A 24,001-nucleotide genomic window follows, 5' to 3' on the forward strand; every position below is an offset into this window, starting at 1 on the left:
TGGGCCGATCTCTCAGCAGCTATTTCGGGCCACATAGCTGTCTACTGCTTTAGAAGCCTGGTGCTGACACTACACAAGTGCCAGCTGGCCAAATCCCTGTATTGCAGATTGCCCACACTGCACATAGTGTGGACTGCATCAGCTGATCTCGTCCCACCCAGCGTGCCTGGCTGCATCCTCCAGCCAATAGGAGAGGAGCTTGTGAGCAGGCTGGAGGTCAGCACACACAGAACCGGGTCAGGAAGGAGGTGAAGAGTGAGGGGCTGATAGGACCAGGCTCACCTATTGGTATGTTTATGGCAGTCGCTCTGAGGCACATGGTGACTTATTGCAACAGCTGGACTTTCACACAGAGCAGGCCATCCTGTCAGTGGGAGTCATTGGCTCCATCATCACTAGATCTGCATGTAAGTTCAGTCTGCAGCAATAACTCACTTTGGGGGTCAGATAGAGACTGCAGATCTGCAGATGGAAGTATACAGCATCCCGTACTAATTGATCCTCAGCCTGGCTATATATATATATACAGTGCCTACAAGTAGTATTCAACCCCCTGCAGATTTAGCAGGTTTGATAAGATGCAAATAAGTTAGAGCCTGCAAACTTCAAACAAGAGCAGGATTTATTAACAGATGCATAAATCTTACAAACCAACAAGTTATGTTGCTCAGTTAAATTTTAATAAATTTTCAACATAAAAGTGTGGGTCAATTATTATTCAACCCCTAGGTTTAATATTTTGTGGAATAACCCTTGTTTGCAATTACAGCTAATAATCGTCTTTTATAAGACCTGATCAGGCCGGCACAGGTCTGTGGAGTTATCTTGGCCCACTCCTCCATGCAGATCTTCTCCACGTTATCTAGGTTCTTTGGGCGTCTCATGTGGACTTTAATCTTGAGCTCCTTCCACAAGTTTTCAATTGGGTTAAGGTCAGGAGACTGACTAGGCCACTGCAACACCTTGATTTTTCCCTCTTGAACCAGGCCTTGGTTTTCTTGGCTGTGTGCTTTGGGTCGTTGTCTTGTTGGAAGATGAAATGATGACCCATCTTAAGATCCTTGATGGAGGAGCGGAGGTTCTTGGCCAAAATCTCCAGGTAGGCCGTGCTATCCATCTTCCCATGGATGCGGACCAGATGGCCAGGCCCCTTGGCTGAGAAACAGCCCCACAGCATGATGCTGCCACCACCATGCTTGACTGTAGAGATGGTATTCTTGGGGTCCTATGCAGTGCCATCCAGTCTCCAAACGTCACGTGTGTGGTTGGCACTAAAGATCTCGATCTTGGTCTCATCAGACCAGAGAACCTTGAACCAGTCTGTCTTAGAGTCCTCCAAGTGATCATGAGCAAACTGTAGAGGAGCCTTGACATGACGCTTTGAAAGTAAAGGTACCTTACGGGCTCGTCTGGAACGGAGACCATTGCGGTGGAGTACGTTACTTATGGTATTGACTGAAACCAATGTCCCCACTGCCATGAGATCTTCCCGGAGCTCCTTCCTTGTTGTCCTTGGGTTAGCGTTGACTCTTCGGACAAGCCTGCCCTCGGCACGGGTGGAAACTTTCAAAGGCTGTCCAGGCCGTGGAAGGCTAACAGTAGTTCCATAAGCCTTCCACTTCCGGATGATGCTCCCAACAGTGGAGACAGGTAGGCCCAACTCCTTGGAAAGGGTTTTGTACCCCTTGCCAGCCTTGTGACCCTCCACGATCTTGTCTCTGCTGGCCTTGGAATGCTCCTTTGTCTTTCCCATGTTGACCAAGTATGAGTGCTGTTCACAAGTTTGGGGAGGGTCTTAATTAGTCAGAAAAGGCTGGAAAAAGAGATAATTAATCCAAACATGTGAAGCTCATTGTTCTTTGTGCCTGAAATACTTCTTAATACTTTAGGGGAACCAAACAGAATTCTGGTGGTTTGAGGGGTTGAATAATAAATGACCCTCTGAATAAACTTTTCACAATTTAAAAAAAAAAAAAAAATAACATTCTTTTTTGCTGCAGTGCATTTCACACTTCCAGGCTGTCCAAATGTCACAATGCCAAGTTAATTCCGAATGTGTAAACCTGCTAAATCTGCAGGGGGTTGAATACTACTTGTAGGCACTGAATATATATATATATATATATATATATATATATATATATATATATATATGTATGTATATGTATATGTATGTATATATATATATATATATATATATATACACATATACATATATATATATATACACATATATATATAGATATATATATATATGTAGAACTATCATACTATAATGTGATTTCTAAGAATTAGTGAGTGTGCTCGCCACTGCTTGATACTTGATTGAGCATCGGGGTGGTCGTGTATGCTCAGTTCTTGGCCAAGTATCAAGGGTGCTCAGATGTGTCATTCATGAATGATCCAACACAACAAGCCGGCTCCCTTCAGTGAATAATGGTAGGGGGCACCCCAGTGAGAGACACTTGCAGTCTCTGAATGACTCTCACTGGGGGTGAAAACAACATTTTTGGATGATGTGTGTGTAAAAAAAAAAAAAAAAAGCAGCCCACCCTCCCCCGGAAATGCTCTGTTTATGGCTGGCTGTATGTGAGCGGAGAGCCAGACTGCCCAATAATTGACTTCCATTATACTTGTTATTCAAGTCAAGCTCATCAGAGCGTCCAATCTGCTCCACTCAAGTAAAGAGCTTTGAAGCACTTTAGTACTTGCTCATCATTAGTGATGTCCTCTTGAATGTGCCAGTGGAGGATCAGTCAGTGCATATAACACTGTATATCTGTGCATAGCATAACACATCCAGGGTGCACATTTTTATACATTTGATGTCTGTGGCCACAGAATAGTAAATAATAATCTGAATACAAGCTATCCTGTACTGTGTACACAGACATCAGCTGGTCAGTGGTGTAACCAGATTCTATAGACTTCAGTGCAAAATTTGAACCAGGGCCCCAACCAGCATGTTGGTCAGATCTATGTGCCCCTGTAATATTGTCCTGTCCTGTAATAATGTCCCTGTCCTGGGCCTTGTATTTCATAATGTCCCCCATTCTGTAAATAATCTTCCCCATCCTGGGCCCTGTATGGAATAATATTCCCCATCCTGGGTCCTGTATGTAATAATGTTCCCTACCCTGGGCCCTGAATGTAATAATGATCCCTATCCTGGGCCCTGTATGTAATAATGCTCCCCATCCTGGGCCCTGTATGTAATAATGTTCTCTATCCTGGACCCTGAATGTAATAATGTTCCCCATCCTGGGCCCAGTATGTAACAATGTTCCCCATCCTGGGCCCTGTATGTAATAATATTCCCTATCCTGGGTAGTTTATGTAATAATGTTCCCTATTTTAGGCCCTGTATGTAATAATGTACCCATCCTGGGCCCTGTATGTAATAATGTTCCCCATCCTGGGCCCTGTATGTAAAAATGTTCCCCATCCTGGGCCCTGTATGTAATAATGTTCCCTATCCTTCCACTTTTCTAAAAAAAACAAACAAACATTGAAACGCAAAAATATAAACTATGCTCTCAACTTTCCTCACTCTGCACCAAGCAGCATCTTCTTTACCATCTATCACCAGCACGGGGTGTGTGGGGAGGTGGATGAGCAGCACATGGCAGGGATCTCCTAAACTACATATCAAAATGATGATCATTTAAACCCATTTGGTATAATTGGTTACTCATACATCCAGTGTTGGACTGGCTACCGTAGGAACTGCCAGTAATACCAGTCCTGGCTGCGGTTACCTGGATTTAACTCCGGAGCTCTCACCAGAGCGTGACTGAACTCGGGGTTTGCAGGACTGGACGCGAGCGCTGACTGATTCCCCGGCGATTGCGGTTCAGTTCATGACAGCTGCGGACAGGCAGGGCTTAACTCCGAACCTGTCACCTGAGCTCCGAAGTCCAGACTGCATTCCGGAGCGCAGGTGAGAGCTCCGAAATTCAATGCAGGTAACCGCGGCCAGGACTGGTATAACTGGCAGTTCCTCCGGTAGCCAGTCCAACACTGGATGTATGAGTAACCAATTATACCAAATGGGTTTAAATGATCATCATTTTGATATGTAGTTTAGGAGATCCCTGCCATGTGCTGCTCATCCACCTCCCCACACACCCCGTGCTGGTGATAGATGGTAAAGAAGATGCTGCTTGGTGCAGAGTCCACAATTTCACTGCAACCACAGATCTGCTGCAGATTTATCTCTGCGTGTAACAGGGCCTTTAAGCTCCTGCAATCTTTTAGTATATAATATTGAGGTACTAGGATGTTGCACTGTGTGGGAGTCAAGTCTGTATGAACAAATGTGTTTTTAAATAGCGGGTCGGAGGATGTATACCTCGACTGCTTGAAGGTATAGTTTGTAGTTACGTGGCGTATTTTTTTTTTCTTATTGATTTTAAATGCAGTTCTTTTTCCTGCATGAGTTATGTTATGTTTTTGTTGGGGTTTTTTTGTAGCTATTTTTATCTCTAAAAACTTTTTTTTGAACAGCCATATTGAAGATAGTTACAGTGGAACCTTGGATTACGAGCATAATTGGTTCTGGGAGTGCGCTCTTAAACCAAGTTACTCTTATATCAAGCGAATTATCCCATAAGAAATAATTGAAACGCAAACAATTCATTCCACAACCCAAAAATATTTACTGTTTTTATAGAAACTTATTACAGAAATACAAAATAATGTCCTGTATTCATATATAATTATTACTTTACAGTAATACAAAATACTGTGCAGTATAGTAAACAACATATACAACAAATTAAACTGCACGTTAGCTTACAATAGAATTGCTGGTGTGCTGGAGGTACTATAGAGAGAAAAAATGATGTATAAATATGATAACCTTTATTCTAGTACAACACACAAAAAAACACCCCAAATCTATTCAATCAATACTGTATTCACAAATACAAATTGATAAACATGCTATAAAGTATATATTGTACTGTACAATGGTATACTGTATACATTATACAGTACATATGTACAGAAAGTTACCTCCAGAGCGGGTCAGAGTGCGGTGAAAGGACAGAATCGGAAGTGTACATGGTGAATATTTGCTCTTATTGCAAAGCATTGCTCTTAAACCAAGTTTCAAAATATTAAAAAGCTTTGCTTGTCTTGCAAAACGCTCTTAAACCAAGTTACTCTTAATCCAAGGTTCCACTGTACTTCCTTCCTTTATTGTCTGTATACACAGTAGTTTCTCCGTGATTTATGGCAGCTTAAATGAATGCAAGTCGATTGACAAAGAAATTTTATAGATTAATGCAGTCTAGAAATGATGGATTGATTACATTTCCCATAACGAGACCAGGGAGTGACAAATAAGTAGCATGAGAAGCCTTATTATTGTGTATGTTTCTATCTTGTTCTATCCAGGTATCCACAAAAATGATGGTGCTGTATTTAAAGGGTTAATCTGATGCGACTCCCTTATGCTTTGAGAGGTAAGCTGAGGTGACGACATTGCATCTACAGTTTCTAATGATTTGTGCCCAATATATGCCGATTATCTGCCGTCCTGGCAAATGGCTGTAGACGACACGTCTTCATCATCATCACCACTTACCTCCCAATACAGAAATGAACACCACCGGAATAACCCCTCTAAGTTGACCACCTACTGATAAGGAGATTATGCTCATTTTCTTCCAAGTGATACAGCGAAGCTGACATGTAGGTTACAGAAAACAAGAAGCGTCAGATTATTTTTAATTCTTTGCGAATTTTTTTTTTTTTTCATTTATGTTACTTGTCAATATTTACAAAAATATTAAAAATAGAAAAAATATTTTTTTACCTCTATTTCAAATTGAACTATTGTTCTTTTTAGAAAATATATTACCTTTAACAATCATGTTCCTATATTAACCACTAGGGGGCTGTAGCGGGTTTCCTTACGCATTCTTTCTCACTTTTTTAGTTTTAGGGCACATACAAATGGAAAGCATAAGAAGTTTACACGTAGCTAGAGGTTTCATCCACAGCACAGGACAGTTCAATGCAAGAACATTTTCAGAGAAGGAAAAACCTCATCTGTACAATGTCTTGGATAGAATGGGTACCCCACAGTGATTGTAGCAGTGTCATTAACAGTATGTAATATGGTTGCAGCAGGGATACATTATCTGTGTAATATATGGGTATTCAATATATGGGTATTCAATATTCAATGGAAAAACACCGGAAAATCCCTTAACCCAGTGTGCTGATTAAAGATACCTTTTACATACTGGTCCCATTTTTTTCTGTAATCCAAATCCATGTATACATCGGCACACAGCTCTGCTGGACAATCGGCCAGGCCACCATAGATTTTATATTCATAGAGACTTGTTTTCTGTAACATGCAATCATAATAAGGCAAATGAAATATGAAAACAGGACAAAACCAAAAATAATCACAAAATGGATATATGGACATGTCTCTTTATCCATGCAGTTTAACAAAACACTGGAAAAGATACAATACATAAAAAGGTAAAAAAAAGGGATAGTAGAATAAACCTGATACACTGATGCACAATTCACAGCTGTAAGTTAATAGGGTCAACATTAGAACACTGTAGTGATGAGCGAGCACCACCAAGCTTGGGTGTTCAGTACTCATACTGATTAATGATGAGCGAGCACCACCAACCTTGGGTGTTCAGTACTCATACTGATTAATGATGAGCGAGCACCACCAAGCTTGGCTGTTCGGTAGTCATACTGATTAGTGATGAGTGAGCACTACCATGCTCGGGTGCTCGGTAGTCATAATGATTAGTGATGAGTGAGTACTACCATGCTCGGATGCTCGGTAGTCAAAACGATTCGTGATGAGTGAGCACTGCCATGTTTCAGTGTTTTGTACTCATAACGATTAGTGATGAGTGAGCACTACCATGCTCGGGTGCTCTGTACTCATAACGATTAGTGATGAGTGCACACAACCATGCTCGAGTGCTCGGTACTCATACTGATTAGTGATGAGCGAGCACTACCATGCTCAGGTGTTCGGTACTCATAACGGTTAGTGATGAGTGAGCACTGCCATGCTCGAGTGCTTGGTACTCTTTACGATTAGTGATGAGCGAGCACTACCATGCTCGGGTAATCAGTACACAAGTCATGCCCATTCGAGCGTCCAACTGCTCGTTACAAGTACCAAGCACCCAAGCATGGTAGTGCTCGCTCATCACCAATCATCACTAGAATACAGCACAGACCCTAACTGTCTGATAGAATGCAAAATAGCACCTGGCTGCCATTCTGGAGTATCAAAGAAAAATAAAAGCATGAAATGAGAGCAAATTGTTTATGCCCCCTTTTATTTCCTTGTCTGTAGCTCCAACATTCATATCCTGTTTACACCTTTCAGGCAATGCAGTTGCTCAGAAAAAAAAATATATTCACACATTAGTTGGTAACAATAAGTTATGAAATTTATTAACTTTGTTCTTTTAGGCAAGCTAACCCAATTCTATGGAAGGCACTCCAACCAAGTCCAAATAGCTTGGCTTCCGGTCCTATGTTCGATCCACGTCAGTAATTCATCAATCAACACATGACCAAAGTGATGTCTGAAGGGATCAGGCTGTTCTCTGTTACAGCTGATGTAAAGATAGAGAAGATGGCTGGCTTAGCGCCATACATGTACTGCTTCACATGCTGCACAGGTAACACTGTTCTGTATAGAGTACAGTACCAGAAGCTTGGACCTCAATGCAGCAGCTATTCGGAGAGAGAGGTTACTGACATTATAGCAATACCTTAGTAGATTATATGTCTTACTATTTACAGCTAACTTATGAATATTGGAAGAGCTATAGATGAGGTCCCATGTCACCTGACAGACGCAACCACTTGTCTCGGCAGTGATGATGCCGAAAAACGGACATCATTGTTTCCTGTCCCAACATAGACCACAAGAGCAGCAATGGCTGGAAACATAAAGGTTTCAGCTAATCAGCATGCCTTAATTTATTTTTTAAAGCATCATCTCAGACAAGAGGAACATTTTCTCACACCCCTTAAATTCAAATTTGCCAAAATTACCAAATTTTAAAGTACAGACTACAGAAATTCTTAAACATTCTTAGACCTGATAAGGATTTATTGATTTTGAAAATCCCTCCCAGAATGATTGTAATAATATAATTTGTAAGCCCAGATCCAAAATATGGTAGAGATACTGTGCACATTATTTCTATAGTGTGTTTTCTTTTTTTGTTGTATTTCTGGTTTTGACTTTTATATACTATTGGTAAATGATGCCAAAAATACCTAACATGCTTCCAATGTACAGGACAGAATAATGGTACTTCAAAGAAAATTGTAAGGATATAGCAGCAGATACTGCCCTAGCGGAGTAAGTGGCCAGCAGGGAGTTACCCTGCAAACTAGGAAGACTTTTGGATTGAATGTTACTGGGATCAAGGAGCTTAGAGCTGGAACTTTAAGGTAGATGAAATGAGAGTCTGGGTGGAGGAGTAGTGTGTAAAGAACTAAGGGTGGGCTCTGGGAAGGAGTTTAAAAATTAAGGTCGGGGGGAGCAATTAGTGGCCAGGACTAGAGTTGAGCGCGGTTCGCGGTTCGAGGTTCTCCAGTTCGCGGTTCGAGTGATTTTGGGGGCTGTTCTAGATCGAACTAGAACTCGAGCTTTTTGCTAAAGTTCAATAGTTCTAGATACGTTCGAGAACGGTTCTAGCAGCAAAAAGCAGGGCTTTTTACAGCTACAGTGTGCAGGAGCCATCGCTGGCAGCCTGCCAGAAGCTGGTAACCAAGATAAACATCGGGTATCCAACCAAAGCGCTTTGGTTAGTAATCCGATGTTTATCCTAGTTACGTGCAGGAAGCCCACACTTCCCCGCTCAGCTCACTCCGCCCCCTCCTGCACGCGGCATGTACGTGTACACACACACACACACACACTCTGCACACTGAACTCTGCACACATGGTCCCGCTCGGCTTACCTGCGGTGATGAAGTCCCGACCTCAGTGCTGTCACTGTCCTCCATGGCCGCCGCTTGTCACATCACCTTCTCTCGCTTCCGACCCAAGACTGACTAGCGGTGACGTCACGGGCCTCTCGCGATACTTGGCTGTGAAGGCGGCGGTCATTGAACTCAGTGACAGGTGCTGTCAGCAGTGCAGGAGATCAGCGCAGGTAATGTACCTCGCTGACAGCAGCACTTGTCATGCCCTGCAGTGACCTGGGCTGACCCATTGATGTTAGCTCAGGTCACTGCATTGCTCTCCCAGCCAATGGGGAACATTCTGCTCTTCATTGACTGGGACAGTGTGGATCGTCATGGCAACCCCTTGGATTACACCAGACCTGGATTTGTTTTTCTAATAAATTGGTTAAAGAGGGAATGTTTTGGGGAGTGTTTTTTCAAATAAAAATGTGTTTGTCGTCTATTTTTTTTTATTACTGACTGGGTTGGTGATGTCGGGTATCTGATAGACGTCTGACCTCACCAACCCCAGGGCTTGATGCCAGGTGACATTACACATCTGGTATTAACCCCATATATTACCCCGTTTGCCACCGCACCAGGGCGCGGGATGAGCTGGGGTGAAGCACCAGGATTGGCGCATCTAATGGATGCGCCACTTCTGGGGCGGCTGCGGCCTGCTATTTTTAGGCTGGGGAGAGTCCAATAACCATGGACCTCCCTAGTCTGAGAATATCAGACCCCAGCTGTCTGCTTTACCTTGGCTGGTGATCCAATTTTGGGGGGACCCCTACGTGTTGTTTTTTTTAATTATTTATTTAATTTAAAATAACAGCGTGGGGTGCCCTCAGTTTTGGATTACCAGCCAAGGTGAGGTTGCCAGCTGTGGCCTGCAGGCTGCTGCAGCCGTCTGTTTTACCCTAGCTGGCTACAAAAATAGGGGGAACCCTACGTCATTTTTTTTTTTTTTCATTTTTTTGGCTAAATACAAAGCTAAGCACCCCTTAGTGCCACATGAAAGGCACCAAAGGGTGCAAAATTACAAAATGCAGGAGAGTGGGACATTATGTGTCTTTCTGCCATTATAATGACAGAAAAGACTGATATGAAGTGCACAAGCACAAGAAAATCACCAGAGCGCTCTACGCTGTGAAAAGCAGTAGAAAATGGCACTGGAGTGAACATGTGACCGCCTCATGTAGGTTGAAGCTATGGATCCTGGGTAAATTTATGCATTTACCCTCCTTCAGTTTTTTTGCAGTACACAAAAAAAACGGAAGGCACACGGATGAGAAACAGATGACATACGGACCGTCTACGGAACGGAAACGGATGCCACACGGATGCACCCGTGAAAAAAAACGGACTGTTTTTTGCAGACCGCAAAAATGGATCGGTCGTGTTAATGTAGCCTTATTCTGATCTGCCGTTTATAAACAGCAGATTTTGCTTTTATAGTTGCCCTGCTGAATGACTACCAAACATGAGAGTCCGTTATACGCCACAAGAAAACACATCTAAATAGCGAGCTCTGTTGTTAAGTATTCATTCAGCTGGATAACTGGACTTAAAGGGGTATTCCATCTCCAAGATCCTATCCCCAATATATAGTAGGTGGAATAGCAATAATATCAGCAAATACCAATATTTGGAAATGTAGAATAGTTCTCCTGATTAGGCATGCCCTTACCTCATGAGCAGGGCATTGCAGCTTTGGTAGCAACCATTACGACATGGACTCTGCTGCTGTGGACCCGGGGAGAGTGAGTGCAGATTCATTGCACCCACACTCCTCACATGAAGGGTCTGCACTCCTAGAAAATGGGGGATACGTTCCCTGAGTGTCTCCCCCCATATTCTAGACGGTCCAGAGTCGTCGTGGGACCCCTTTATTTTTTTTTCTTACAATAAATTGGTGAAAGAGGGAATGTTTTGGGGATTGTTTTTTCAAATAAATTTCTTTTGTCGATTTTTTTTTTTTGTTAGTACTGACAGTTTATGATGTTGGGTATCTAATAGACGCCATGACATCACAAACTGCTGGGCTTGATGTCAGGTGACCTTACAGCTAGTATCAACTCGATTTATTACCCTGTTTGCCACTGCACCAGGGCACGGGATGAGCTGGGGTGAAGCGCCAGGATTGGCGCATCTAGTGGATGCGCCACGTCTGGGGTGCCTGCGGCCTGCTATTTTTAGGCTGTGAAGGCCCACTAACTATGGACCTTCCCACCCTGAGAATACCAGACCACAGCTGTCCGCTTTACCTTGGCTGGTGATCCAATTTGGGGGGGACCCTACTTTTATTGTGTAATTATTAATATTTATAAAATAATTATAAAAACAGAGCCTGGGGGGACCTCCACATTGGATCCCCAACCACGGTAAAGCTGCCAGCTGTGGTTTTCAGGCTACAGCCGTCTGCTTTACCCTAGCTGGCTATCAAAAATGGGGGGACCCAACGTCATTTTTTTTTTAACTATTTTTTAAATAGAAAAAATTAATGGGCTTCCCTGTATTTTGATTGCCAACCAAGGTAACGGCAGGCAGATGGGGGTGGCAACCCATAGCTGTCTGCTTTATCTGCGCTGAGAATCAAAAATACCGCGGAGCGCTACGTCATTTTTTTTAAAGATTTGTTTTTACAGCACTGTGATGTCCAGCAATCAAAATACAGGGAAGCCCATTTTGTTTTTAGTTATTTAAATAAATAATTAAAAAAAATATATATGGGCTCCCGCTGCATTTTTTGTATTGCTAGTTAAGAGTAATCCAAGCAGCTACTGGCTGCTAACCCCCACTGCTTGGTGTTACCTTCACTGGCAATGGAAAATCCAGGGAAGCATTTTTTATTTTTTTTGCCAAAAAACTACAAAAAAAGGACGTGAGCTTCGCCATATTTTTGTATGCTAGCCAGGTATAGCAGGCAGGTGCTGGAAGAGTTGGATACAGCGCCAGAAGATGGCGCTTCTATGAAAGTGCCATTTTCTGAGGCGGCTGCAGCAGTGGAGCCCAGAAAGCTCAGGTCAACCTGTGCTGCGGATTCCAATCCCCAGCTGCCTAGTTGTACCTGGCTGGACACAAAAATGGGGCGAAGCCTACGTCATTTGTTTTCTAATTATTTCATGAAATTCATGAAATAATAAAAAAAGGGCTTCCCTTTATTTTTGGTTCCCAGCCGGGTACAAATAGGCAGCTGGGGGTTGGGGGCAGCCGTACCTGCCTGCTGTACCTGGCTAGCATACAAAAATATGGCGAAGCCCACATAATTTTTTCAGGGGGCAAAAAACTTCTGCATACAGTCCTGGATGGAGTATGCTGAGACAAAGTAGTTCTGCAGCTGCTGTCTGTCTGTATGGAGAAGAGCAGACAGCAGCTGCAGAACTACAAGGCTCAGCATACTCCATCCAGGACTGTATGCAGACGTTTTTTGCCCACCAAAAAAATGACGTGTGCATCGCCATATTTTTGTATGCTAGCCAGGTCCAACCCCCAGTTGCCTATTTGTACCCGGCTGGGAACCAAAAATATAGGGAAGCCCGTTTTTTTTAATTATTTCACTTATTTCATGAAATAATTAAAAAACAAATGACGTGAGCTTCGCCCCATTTTTGTGTCCAGCCAGGTACAACTAGGCAGCTGGGGATTGGAATCCTCAGCACAGGTTAGCCCGAGGTTTCTGGGCGCCTCTGCTGCGAATTGCAGTCCACAGCCGCCCCAGAAAATGGTGCTTTCATAGAAGCGCCATCATCTGGCGCTGTATCCAACTCTTCCAACAGCCCTGAACCCGGGTGGCTTGTTGGGTAATAATGAGTTAATACTAGCTTTGCTTTACTAGCTAGTATTAAGCTAGAGATTCTTAATGTCAGGCACGTTTGACCCGGCCATTAAGAATCTCCAATAAAGGGTTAAAAAAAAGACACCACACAGAGAAAAAATACTTTAATAGAAATAAATACACAGACACATTAGAGACTCCATCTTTATTACCCCCTGTCAGCCCTCCACGATCCATGGTCTTCTGTCTTTCTCGTTCAACAAATGCAGCTCTGCTACATCACTGCTGCATGGGGGAAGACGCTGCTTCCCGTGCAGCCTTCACTCCGTGAAAGCTGCACGGAAAGCAGCGTGTAGCCTTCACTCCGTGAGTGATCAGTGCTGCTGGCTGTTAGCGGTAACAGCGGTAACGCTGACAGACGCGTTACCATAGCAACAGTGCTCCCGGAGCCGCGGTTAGCGGTGACATCACCGCTAACTGCGTTGCTATGGCAACGGTGATCTCCGTTAATGAGCGGCTGTGTCAGCCGGTCCCTAACGGAGTGGGGAGTCGAACGTGTGCTACGGCATGTCGCCGTTACACGGCGATACACAAATGTGCACCGTGTACCGGAGAGATGCACTCGCAGGTCCTACATGACGCGTCATAGTCATGTGACCAGTCTGTAGCCAATGAGATAATAGCCACGTGACTGGTCACATGGCTATTTTGACGTCACGATAGGTCCTGCATCACTGCTGGCAGTGCCGGTCACCGGGAGGATTCAGCGATCATCGGATGGAATAGCGGCAGGAGACAGAGTGCAGGAGGGATTGCGGGGACCAGTAAGTGTTATGGCAATGTTTATTAACTGTATGTGTACATTTATAATGCGTTTTTATGTGTTTGTGATTGCCTCCCATTATAGCCTATTGGTTCGAGTTCGGTTCGTCGAACGTTCGACGAACCGAACTCAAACGGGACCTCCGTTCGGCGAACCGACCTCGAGCCGAACCGCGACCGGTTCGCTCATCTCTAGCCAGGACTGGTAGAAACAATAATACTCACCATGCCAGCAATGTCTGAAAACCTGTATTTCCGCCTGTATAGGATCAGATTAGTTGTCAATGATAAGTGAATGGAGGTGTAGCTAAAGGGAATTTGGGGGGTCAGTGTAGGAGTAATCTGCTACGCCCCATTCTACAGTACAGCTTCCAGGCCTTGAGCATTTGATCACAGCCTCTAGAAAAGTTGACCCTGGTGCTCATCCTTAGGGCATGGTGGTGCATTAGAAGCACGAGGGACCCTTTGCCACAAATGGAAAGGAGATCAGTGCAGGATTCCTTGTCCAGAAAGTAAGAAATTTATTATTCAGAGACATGCAATGGTTAATAGATTTGATTAGGTGTTATTTAAAGGGAATCTGTTAGCAGATTTTTGCTATGTAATCTGAGGGCAGCATGCTGTAGGGGTTAAATGACAGATATCAGCAATGATTCTCTTATCAAACTCTATGGTATGTACTTGCAATGTATGTTTTAGTCTGGCATACCCCTTCTTCTGATAAGTATTTCACTATCTATAAACTTTGTATGTAGAGAGCATGGTGTGGGCGGGGTGAGCTTTCTTAGCTCAGCTGCATTGTTAAATCTAAAAACTGTTGATTGTGTTAGAACAGCTGTATCCAGTAACGTAAGTGATACATTGTTGGATTCAGAGTCTCTTTGCCTATATCATGCTTCTCTCAGAAGAGGTAGCAAAAACCTGCTGACAGATTCTCATTAAACACATCCAAAACGGACCAAGAAGGAAAAGGAATTTGGATTACATATCATAGGTTGTGTGGGACAAGGGTGTGCCCCATGCAGGGGTGTGAGGGAGTTTCTGACTATCCAATTTATTAATCAAGTTATGTAGAGGATTTGTTTTTGCCCCAGTATCAGTTTATAGAGGTTTCTTCTAGTGCTTGGTTGAATGAGAGTTGGTTGGTGCAGAATTTAATTGGAGTTGTTTTCGCATAGGAGTTGTAACTAAGCTGAAACATTGTGCTTTGGCAACTGATAGGGCACGGAGAATCAGATTTATATTAGGCCTCATTGGTTATAACATGTGGAGAAAGGTATTCTTGAAGGGGTTGTTCACTACTCAGACAACCCACTGAAGCGCGACCATTAGATGAGTATTATAAAGTGTTTTTTTATGTTTTACACAGCAGCCTGGGCTCTTATATACAGCATGTTAGAATGCTGCATTTGTAGAGCTGTAGGGGGAAAAAGCGCAATAGGGTCTTACCCGGTATGAGGGTAGAGAGACAGAAAGAGGTACACTCACCTGGTAGGGTTGTGAAAGTCACAACTCCTTATGATCGCATGTGAGTGCCTTTTTGTGGTTTAGCAGCGGCCCCGGAATGCAGTATATAAAATATAGGTCAGGTAAAGAGAAAACCGGTTTAAATGCCGCGCTAAAAACCACTGATGTTGTAGATGAAAAAGATTTCCTTTATTTCATATGTATTTTAATCCCACCACCTTGTGCCTGTTCCACATATTATTTATGTTCACTTTCCCCAAGTACAAATCCACAGTAACCATATTCCTGTTTAGTGTAGAGGTTTGGCCCCCCGTGCTATCACCTACACTTTCTGGGTTCGCACACCATCTGCTTTTCTTTTACCCTCGTCCCCACTTTTTTCTTTTTATACTCTTTTATTAAATAACACGCAATAATTATTATTTTTATGTTTTTTATTGATCCTTCACTGATCCACTAATTTTCTCCTTGAGATGTTCATGTTATTTCACGGTAATTCCTTCGGTTCATTTGTGCTGATTTAATGTGTGCTTTCCCCTTTTTTTTTTTTTTTTCTCTTCTCCATGCGGCGCTGAGTCATCGGCTCTGAGTCATATGGGCTGTTCACTTTTCAAATGCATATGTGGCTACTGGTCTTCCTTTATATAGGCTCTGTTGCCCCTTTTTTGTAATATGATTTATTTTCCTGAGGAAGGAGACGGAGATGTCTCTGAAACGCGTAGAATTATGAAATAAAGGAAATCTTTTTCATCTACAACATCAGTGGTTTTTAGCGCGGCATTTAAACCGGTTTTCTCTTTACCTGACCTAGAATGCTGCATATAAGAGCCCACTAGTGGTGGTCGCTGCTTATAGGCCGAAAAAGTGGTGACAGGTTCCCTTTAAATCCTACCAGTCCAGGTTTCAGTATTAATTTTTCAGCTAAACAGATATTTGTTTCTAGAGGTTGTTTTCATCCCACTTTGCTTCTGCAGCTGTTCTACCTGGATGTTGTTTTTCTTCAGCAGTATTAGAATTCCAGACCCCTAGCAGCTTTTCAGAAGTTTCAGGAATGTAATGACGTGCATAAGAAGATTTAGGACAGACATTTATAGGAGCTACAATTACTGCTTTTTATTAAATCCATCCAGTCATGGCATATATATATTTTTCTCATCCATTTGACATTTGAATCTTCTGGAAAAATCATCAGTTACTGTATTTAGTTTTCTCTTTTTAACAGTCGAAGAAAAATGAAAGCAGAATTCACATATTAGTGATTCTTCTTAGGTGCAAAAAAAAGACTGAGTCAACAGTGTGCTGGATCTGAATTTCATGCGTTGTGGACTGTGTGTTTTTTGCATGTATATGTCATCCATTTTCCTTAATGAGAAAACACCTAAAAGAGATATATCGTAACATAAGCCACATTTACATAACAGTGTGTGGGCATGTTTGTATGTCAATTTCTCTTGGAAGTTGAGGTCACTTAGTTCAATGAGGTCAACTGAGATCAAGGTACCTGCGATAACAGGTGGAGGACCATGGAAACCTCCAAATGTGACCGCAAATAACCTAAGTGACATCCGTGTAGCTCAGTCTCTGTCTCTCATTATTAATCTAGGGCTTAGTGGCAGCTGTGAGCTGTCATTAACCCCTTATTACCCCGATTTTCACCGCACGAGGGCAATCAGGATGCGTGGGTAAAGTTCCAGTATCGTCATACCTAATGGATGCAACAATCCTGAGTGGCTGCAGGCTGCTATTTTTAGGCTGGAGGGGCCACAATAACCATGGGCCTCTCCATCCTGAGAATACCAGCTCCCAGCTGTCGGCTTTATCATGACTGGGTATCAAAATTTGGTGGGACCGCATGCCATTTTAAAAAAATATTTATTTAAATAATTTTTAAAAAAGCTGCATGTGGTTCTTCATATTTCAATAAACAACCAAGATAACGCTCACAGCTTTCTTTTTTCTTTGATTTTTTTTTTATTACCCGGGTGGCTGGATCCAGATCATTACCTGCAGTTTCCTGAGAACTATGGGCCCAGAGTCAGTGCTCGGGTTCTTTTGAATCCACGTGGATCCGGACTTTTACAGTCCAGGTCCGCCATCACTAGTGGTCAATACAAAAGACTAGCACATGACTTATTCCTTACAAAGACCATACTAAAGACCAGGGGGCACTAATTACAGGTGGAAGAAAGGCGATTTTGTCAGCTAATTAGGAAAGGATTCTTTACAGTTAGAGCAGTCAGACTGTGGAATTGTCAAGAAGGTACCACGAATGAGAGTAGTTTTTCCTATTTCTGGAGTTAGTAGATCACATTGCAGGGCTACTTGCACACTTGCAGAGGTTCATACTGCCAGCTGTGCAGATTCTCCTTGATTCGCTGCTGCTAGGGTTAAGTAGTCTAATTTTTTATACTTTGGATGAAAGCTGAAATCAGCTGTTCTGTGTTTATGCATTACCTCTGCTATATAGACTCCTAATTCAGCTCAGGGAGTTGCCAGAGATAGCTTTTCCTTTGCTAGGCTCCAGACCAGGTGTCTCAAGCACGCAGGCAGCATGCAGCCCCTGAGGTTGCTTCTTCCGATCCGCAGGCCCGTAGACCCCATGACGATTGCAGGTGGTGCAAGAGCCACCGCCGTCAGTGCTTTAGTTCAGTTGAATGATTTGCAACGTCATGCAGAGACAAGCTTTATGCCGCTGTACCATTGGCAGCCACCGGCCAATCAGAGGCCAGCAGCTGACGTTGGTGTATGACGTCAGCTGTTGGCCTCTGATTGGCCAATGGCAGTCATTAATACAGATGTGCAGAGAGCTCATCTATGCGCGGCACTGAAAATCATTCAACTAAAGTAAAGCATTGCCGTGCACCACCTGCAATCGTCATGGGGTCTACGGACCGGAAGAAGCAATCTCAGGGGCCACATGAGGCATGCACTGGCCACGATAGTCATAGGTTCGAGGAGCCACAAGAAGCAGAAAAGAGGACACTGAGGGAACGGAGGACATGTGAGAAGATCCTTTTTTTTATATATGTGAACAACGGCATAATAAGGGACAATTCTTCAGGAGGAGGACTAGGAAAGGGGACATTACCACATGAAGAGGACCAGCATGGGTACAAGGATGGGCACATTACTACAGGGGACAAGATAGGCACATTACTACAGAAGAGAAGATGGGCACTTTATTACAAGAGACAATATGAGCACATAGCTAAAGGGAACAATATGGGGACATTACTACAGGAGATAAGATGAGCACATTACTACAATGGACAAGGATGGGCACATTACTACAAGGGACAAGGATGAGCACGTTACTACAGGTGGACAAGGATAGGGCACATTACTACAAGGGACAAGGATGGCCACATTATTACAAGGAACAAAGATGGGCACATTACTACAAGGGGACAAGATGGGCACGTTACTACAAGGGGACAAGATAGGCACATTACTAGAAGGGGGTAAGGATGGGCACATTACTACAAGGGGGCAAAGATGGGCACATTACTTCAAGTGGACAAGGATGGACACATTACTACAAGGGGACAAGGAAGGGCGCATTACCTCAGTGGTCAAGGATGAGCACATTACCACAGGGGACAAGGATGGGAACATTACTATAGGGGACAAGGATGGGCACAATACCACAGGGGAAAAGGATGAGCACATTACTACAGGATGGGAACAAGGATGGGCACATCACAAGATGAAGACAAGGATAGAAACATTACTACAAGATGTTAGCCACAATTAGTATATGGTGCTAATTGCAAAATAATATAACTTACGAGAAAAAGATAAATGTAAAAAAAAAGTAAAAAAAAAAATTCAAAATAGATTAAGAATTTTTTTTACCATTAAAAATGTTTTATATATATACTGAAATAATAAGTGCATATTTGCTATAATAAACAAGTGGAAAAAAAACGTGATCCAAAGGTGTATAGAAAAAAAAATATTTTATCACTAAAAATGTTGTCACTTTGTCCAGCAAAGAATGCGGCCCCCCTTATAAAAAAAAATTCTATGTGCAGCTCATATTACGCAGCAGAGTTTGAGACCCCAGCTGTAGAGGGAAACTGAGAATTGTGGACAAGCCATTTTGGGAACCGCAGGTGGAGCTTGCTGTATGGAACCGGTGTTCTATTTGTCCTTAACCCTTTTCAGTTTGCCTCACTGCTCCATTCCCCTTTACTACTTCCTGTTTTCTGGCGTGCCTTGTATGATTGTTGTTGATTTTCTCACTGTCTGTTTGTGTCTTTAACCTAGAATGGGACTAGTGTACTCGCTGCCCTGTGCACTAGATAGTCCAGGGAGGGAGGGATAGGGACATTATCGCTGCACAAAGTGAAAGAACGTCTAAAGATGTGAGGGAGCTCATGGCCGCTTAGGGTAAGTGTCAAGGATTTCCCCTCCCTATCCTTCCTTAGTGGCAGTGTATACCTTCTTGCCTTGCACCGACCTTAATGGAGTGCGACAACCAGGAGCTGCCCTGGAGTAGTACCTGGTGCCTATCGCCAGAAAAATGCAAATTCACCATTACAGGATCTGGTGAAGGCTGGGTAGTCACCAAAATAGAAAAGAAAAGCAGCTCAGGTCACCATAGAGGAACAGGACATATCAAAAAGTGTGGTTCGCGGAAATATTCAGGCTGGCTCCTGAGCAGTACAGTCCAACTTAGAAAAAAGCCAGCATCCGCCAATGATCTTCATAAAACCTTTGCTTTATTTATTCCATAAAATTAAAACATAGACTCTGTCCGGTCTACGCATTCCGAGCAGAAGTGATCTTAATCATGACCATGATGGCGGATGCTGTTTTTTTTCTAACTTGGAGTTATTTGGTCATGCCCCTCTCAGGGTAAGTGTCGCGGGCAGAGGGGCCGCGCTCGCTACGCTCGGGTCCGCAGCTGCTGCTGCTGCTCGGTGGCTCGAGCAGTGGGCCAGACCCGGGGACTCGAGCAGTGCTCCTCGCCCACGAGTGAAAAGGGGGTGGTTTGTTTTAGGAGATAGTTCGTGACGCCACCCACGGGTCGTGGTGATAATAGGCACCACCGCTGCTGGTGACGGGGATCCCGGGAGCGATGGTAGGGAGCAGCTAGGATGTTGTCCCCTCCGTGGGTAGGGGTTGGTGATCCCGGGGCCCGGTGGTGAATGGATTGGAGGGCTGCTGGGCGCAGTGCTGCGGTGCGGTGCCTGATGGCACTATTGTACTCAGAAGTAAACCACACAGAGTCACTAGTAAACTAGAAACTGCCGGAGTCCATAGCCTTCGGTGTGGAGGGTGTTTGGGGTCCCACACGCAGTACAGCAGGATCCTGTTCTTGTATTGCAGCCAGATGCTTCTTTCTTCTTCCTCAGTCAGGAACGGGGAGCCCACTCCCCCTGCAGTGATCCGGGTCACCCCTTGATGCCAGCGGGCCACTACCCTGCCCCGGCCACCTCAGGGCCCTTCCTCACACGTCCCTTCCTTATAGCAGCCAGGAGCTATCCTCTCCTGGTCTGCTCTCTTCACACTCCAAACGCACTCTGTTCCAGCCCCTCCCCTCCTGCTCAGTTTAGCTCTTAAGGTCCAGTCACACTAAACAACTTACCAGCGATCCCAACAACGATAGGGATCGCTGGTAAGTTGCTAGGAGGTTGCTGGTGAGATGTCACACTGCGACGCTCCAGCGATCCCACCAGCAACCTGACCTGGCAGGGATCGCTGGAGCGTCGCTACACGAGTTGCTGGTGAGCTCACCAGCAACCAGTGACCAGCCCCCAGCGCCGCGTGGAAGATGCTGCGCTTGGTAACTAAGGTAAATATCGGGTAACCAACCCGATATTTACCTTGGTTACCAGCGCATGCAGCTACACGTGCAGAGAGCAGGGAGCAGCGCACACTGAGCGCTGGCTCCCTGCTCTCCTAGTTACAGCACACATCGGGTTAATTACCCGATGTGTGCTGCAGCTAAATGTGCACAGAGCAGGGAGCAGCGCACAATGCTTAGCGCTGGCTCCTTGCTCTCCTAGTTACAGCACACATCGGGTTAATTACCCGATGTGTCCTGCAGCTACATGTGCACAGAGCAGGGAGCCAGCACTGACAGTGAGAGCGGCGGAGGCTGGTAACAAAGGTAAATATCGGGTAACCAAGGACAGGGCTTCTTGGTTACCCGATATTTACATTGGTTACCAGCCTCCGCAGAAGCCGGCTCCTGCTGCCTGCACATTCAGTTGTTGCTGTCTCGCTGTCACACACAGCGATCTGTGCTTCACAGCGGGACAGCAACAACTAAAAAATGGCCCAGGACATTCAGCAACAACCAACGACCTCACAGCAGGGGCCGGGTTGTTGCTGGATTTCACACACAGCGACATCACTAGCAACATCGCTGCTACGTCACAAAAGTTGTTCGTTAGCAGCGATGTTGCTAGCGATGTTGCTTAGTGTGACGGGGCCTTTACACTGGGGGAGGGTGTCTGTCCTGCTGCACTGGTGTGGGATCAGATTACCAAGGAGGAGAATGGCCTGCACATTGCTGGATTTATGCAGGCTTTGTGACACCCTGGTTTTGCCAGGGCGTCACATAAGCCTGGATCTGGAATCAGTGGGTCAACTTCCCTCCCTCACCTCCATCACTGTACCGTAAACATTAGTGAGCTACCACAAGAAGTAGTAATGGCAGTCACTAAACAGCTTTCAAAAAGGGCTGGATGATTTCCTCAGTACACATAATGTTATCAGTTACAGATAATTTAATCTCAAAAATATATAAATGGTGGAGGAAGGTTGAACTTGATAGACCTACGCCTTTTTAGGCTAAGTGCACACACTGCGTTTTTTTGACGCTGCGTTTTTGTGCGTTTTTTAGCGCTAAAAACGCACAGAAATGCAGCGTCTTTAAAAACGCATAAAAAAGCATGTATTTTTACCGCGTTTTGGTGCGTTTTTGGCTGTGTTTTGCTGTGTTTCTTCTCACTGCGTTTTTCTGCGGTTTTTTTTATCAGTGAACATTGCCATTAAAGATTGTAGAAAAAAAAAAAAAAAAGGTCTGATGTCATTTCCTTCTTCCATATGTTCTTCATTCTCCACTAGTGTATGCAGGAGAGCAGACAGCTGCAGACCTACAAGGCTCAGCATACTTCATCCAGGACTGTATGCTGGAGGGAGAGTCAGGGGGAGCAGACCTACAAGGCTCAGCATACTCCATCCACTAGTTGATGCAGGAGAGAAGACAGCAGCTGCAGAACTACAAGGCTCAGCATGCTCCATCCAGGACTGTATGCTGGAGGGAGAGTCAGGGGGAGCAGACCTACAAGGCTCAGCATACTCCATCCACTAGTGGATGCAGGAGAGCAGACAGCAGCTGCAGAACTACAAGGCTCAGCAAGCTGCATCCAATAGTGTATGCAGTAGAGCAGACAGCAGCTGCAGAACTACAAGGCTCAGCATCCTCCTTCCAGGACTGTATGCAGGATTTCTTTGCCCCCCCCAAACAAAAAAAGGACGTGGGCTTCGCCATATTTTTGTATGCTAGCCAGGTACAGCAGCCAAGTACGGGCTGCCCCCAACCCCCAGCTGCTTATTTGTACCCGGCTGGGAACCAAAAATATAGGGAAGCCCTTTTTTTTTAATTATTTCATGAATTTCATGAAATAATTAAAAAGAAAAATGACGTGAGCTTCGCCTAATTTTTGTGTCCAGCCGGGTACAACTAGGCAGCTGGGGATTGGAATCCATAGTGCAGGGTGCCTGTGCTTTCTGGGCACCCCCGCTGCGAATTGCAGTCCGCAGTCACCCCAGAAAATGGCGCTTTCATAGAAGCGCCATCTTCTGGCGCTGTATCCAACTCTTTCAGCTGCCCTGGTGACGGTGGCTCGCTGGGTAATAATGGTGTTAGGGCTAGCTTTATATTATCAGCTGGCCCTAAACCCGAAATTCATGGTGTCATGCCAATATTAGACATGGCCACCATGAATTTCTAGTAAGAATAAAATATAACACAACACACAGAAAAATTGTTTTATTAGAAATAAAACACAACACAATTAGTGACTCCATCTTTATTGAAATAAAGAACCCCCCTCCGCAGTAATCCTGGGTCAAGGGTCCCGCACCGTCCAATCCGGATCCAATATCATCTGATCGGTTTGCTGGAAGGCAAAGCGATCAGATGATGTGTCAGGATTCAGGATGTGAATCACATCACACATCGGCTGATTGTATAAAAGTCGTTTATACAATCAGCTGATGCATCAGTGCAAAAAAAAAAAATACTCACTTATGTGCTGATTACCGGCAGCTCCTGGAGCGGAGTCTGATCCCGTCCGATCGCTGCAGGAGCTGCCGGTAATCAGGGATGAAGTCTCCTGACACATCCGCTGATAGGTTAAGCCGGCCGGGCGCCCCAAGACTTACGATCAGCTGACGCGTCAGGTGACTGCCTCAGGTGATCCATCGCCAGGTCCTGCATCCATCGCACGTACCCGGGGAGACTGCACACAGCCGGAGCGGCGGTATCGGGAAGAGGAGCTGTGAGTGGACATGGCACCGGGAGTCTGCGGACAGGTGAGTATGAGATTTTTTTTTTCTACTGTTCACTTTAGTTTTCGAAGCTGCCTCCACCTTCCGCCCAGACATGGCGCCGCACGGGAGCTGACATGCACAGGACTGGAGGTGGACGCAGCAGTGACGGTACCGGGAGGATTCACGCTTCTGTATTTACTGACAGAAGGAATCCTCTTCCTGTACATGTCACTTTACTACCCACCTCCTGCGTTTATAGCTGCATTTTGGTGCGTTTTGTTGTGTTTCTAAGACCAAAAACGCAGCTATAAACAATATATTATAATTTATAATATAATAACAATTTGCGTTTCTCACTGCGTCTTTCAACATCCCATTGCACTCAATGGATGAAAAACGCGGTGAAAAACGCGGGAATAATTGACATGCTGCGTTTTGTGGTCACCACAAAAACGCAGC

General features: G+C 44.4%; 1 protein-coding gene across 5 annotated transcripts in view; it reads right to left on the reverse strand.

Moving 5' to 3' along the window:
* Positions 1–24,001, reverse strand: part of PCTP (phosphatidylcholine transfer protein) — a 126,827-nt gene that overhangs the window by 77,064 nt on the left and 25,762 nt on the right. For all 5 annotated transcript variants that reach the window (XR_012754261.1, XM_075349713.1, XM_075349715.1 and 2 more), the window contains exon 2: positions 6,244–6,361. Coding sequence is in view for 4 of the 5 variants with exons in the window: in XM_075349713.1 (XP_075205828.1) it covers positions 6,244–6,361 (118 nt within the window). In the remaining variant the exon portion in view is untranslated. The remainder of the gene's footprint in view (positions 1–6,243; positions 6,362–24,001) is intronic.

The sequence above is a fragment of the Anomaloglossus baeobatrachus genome, chromosome 5, assembly GCF_048569485.1.
Source record: "Anomaloglossus baeobatrachus isolate aAnoBae1 chromosome 5, aAnoBae1.hap1, whole genome shotgun sequence".
Taxonomy (NCBI): Eukaryota; Metazoa; Chordata; class Amphibia; order Anura; family Aromobatidae; genus Anomaloglossus; species Anomaloglossus baeobatrachus.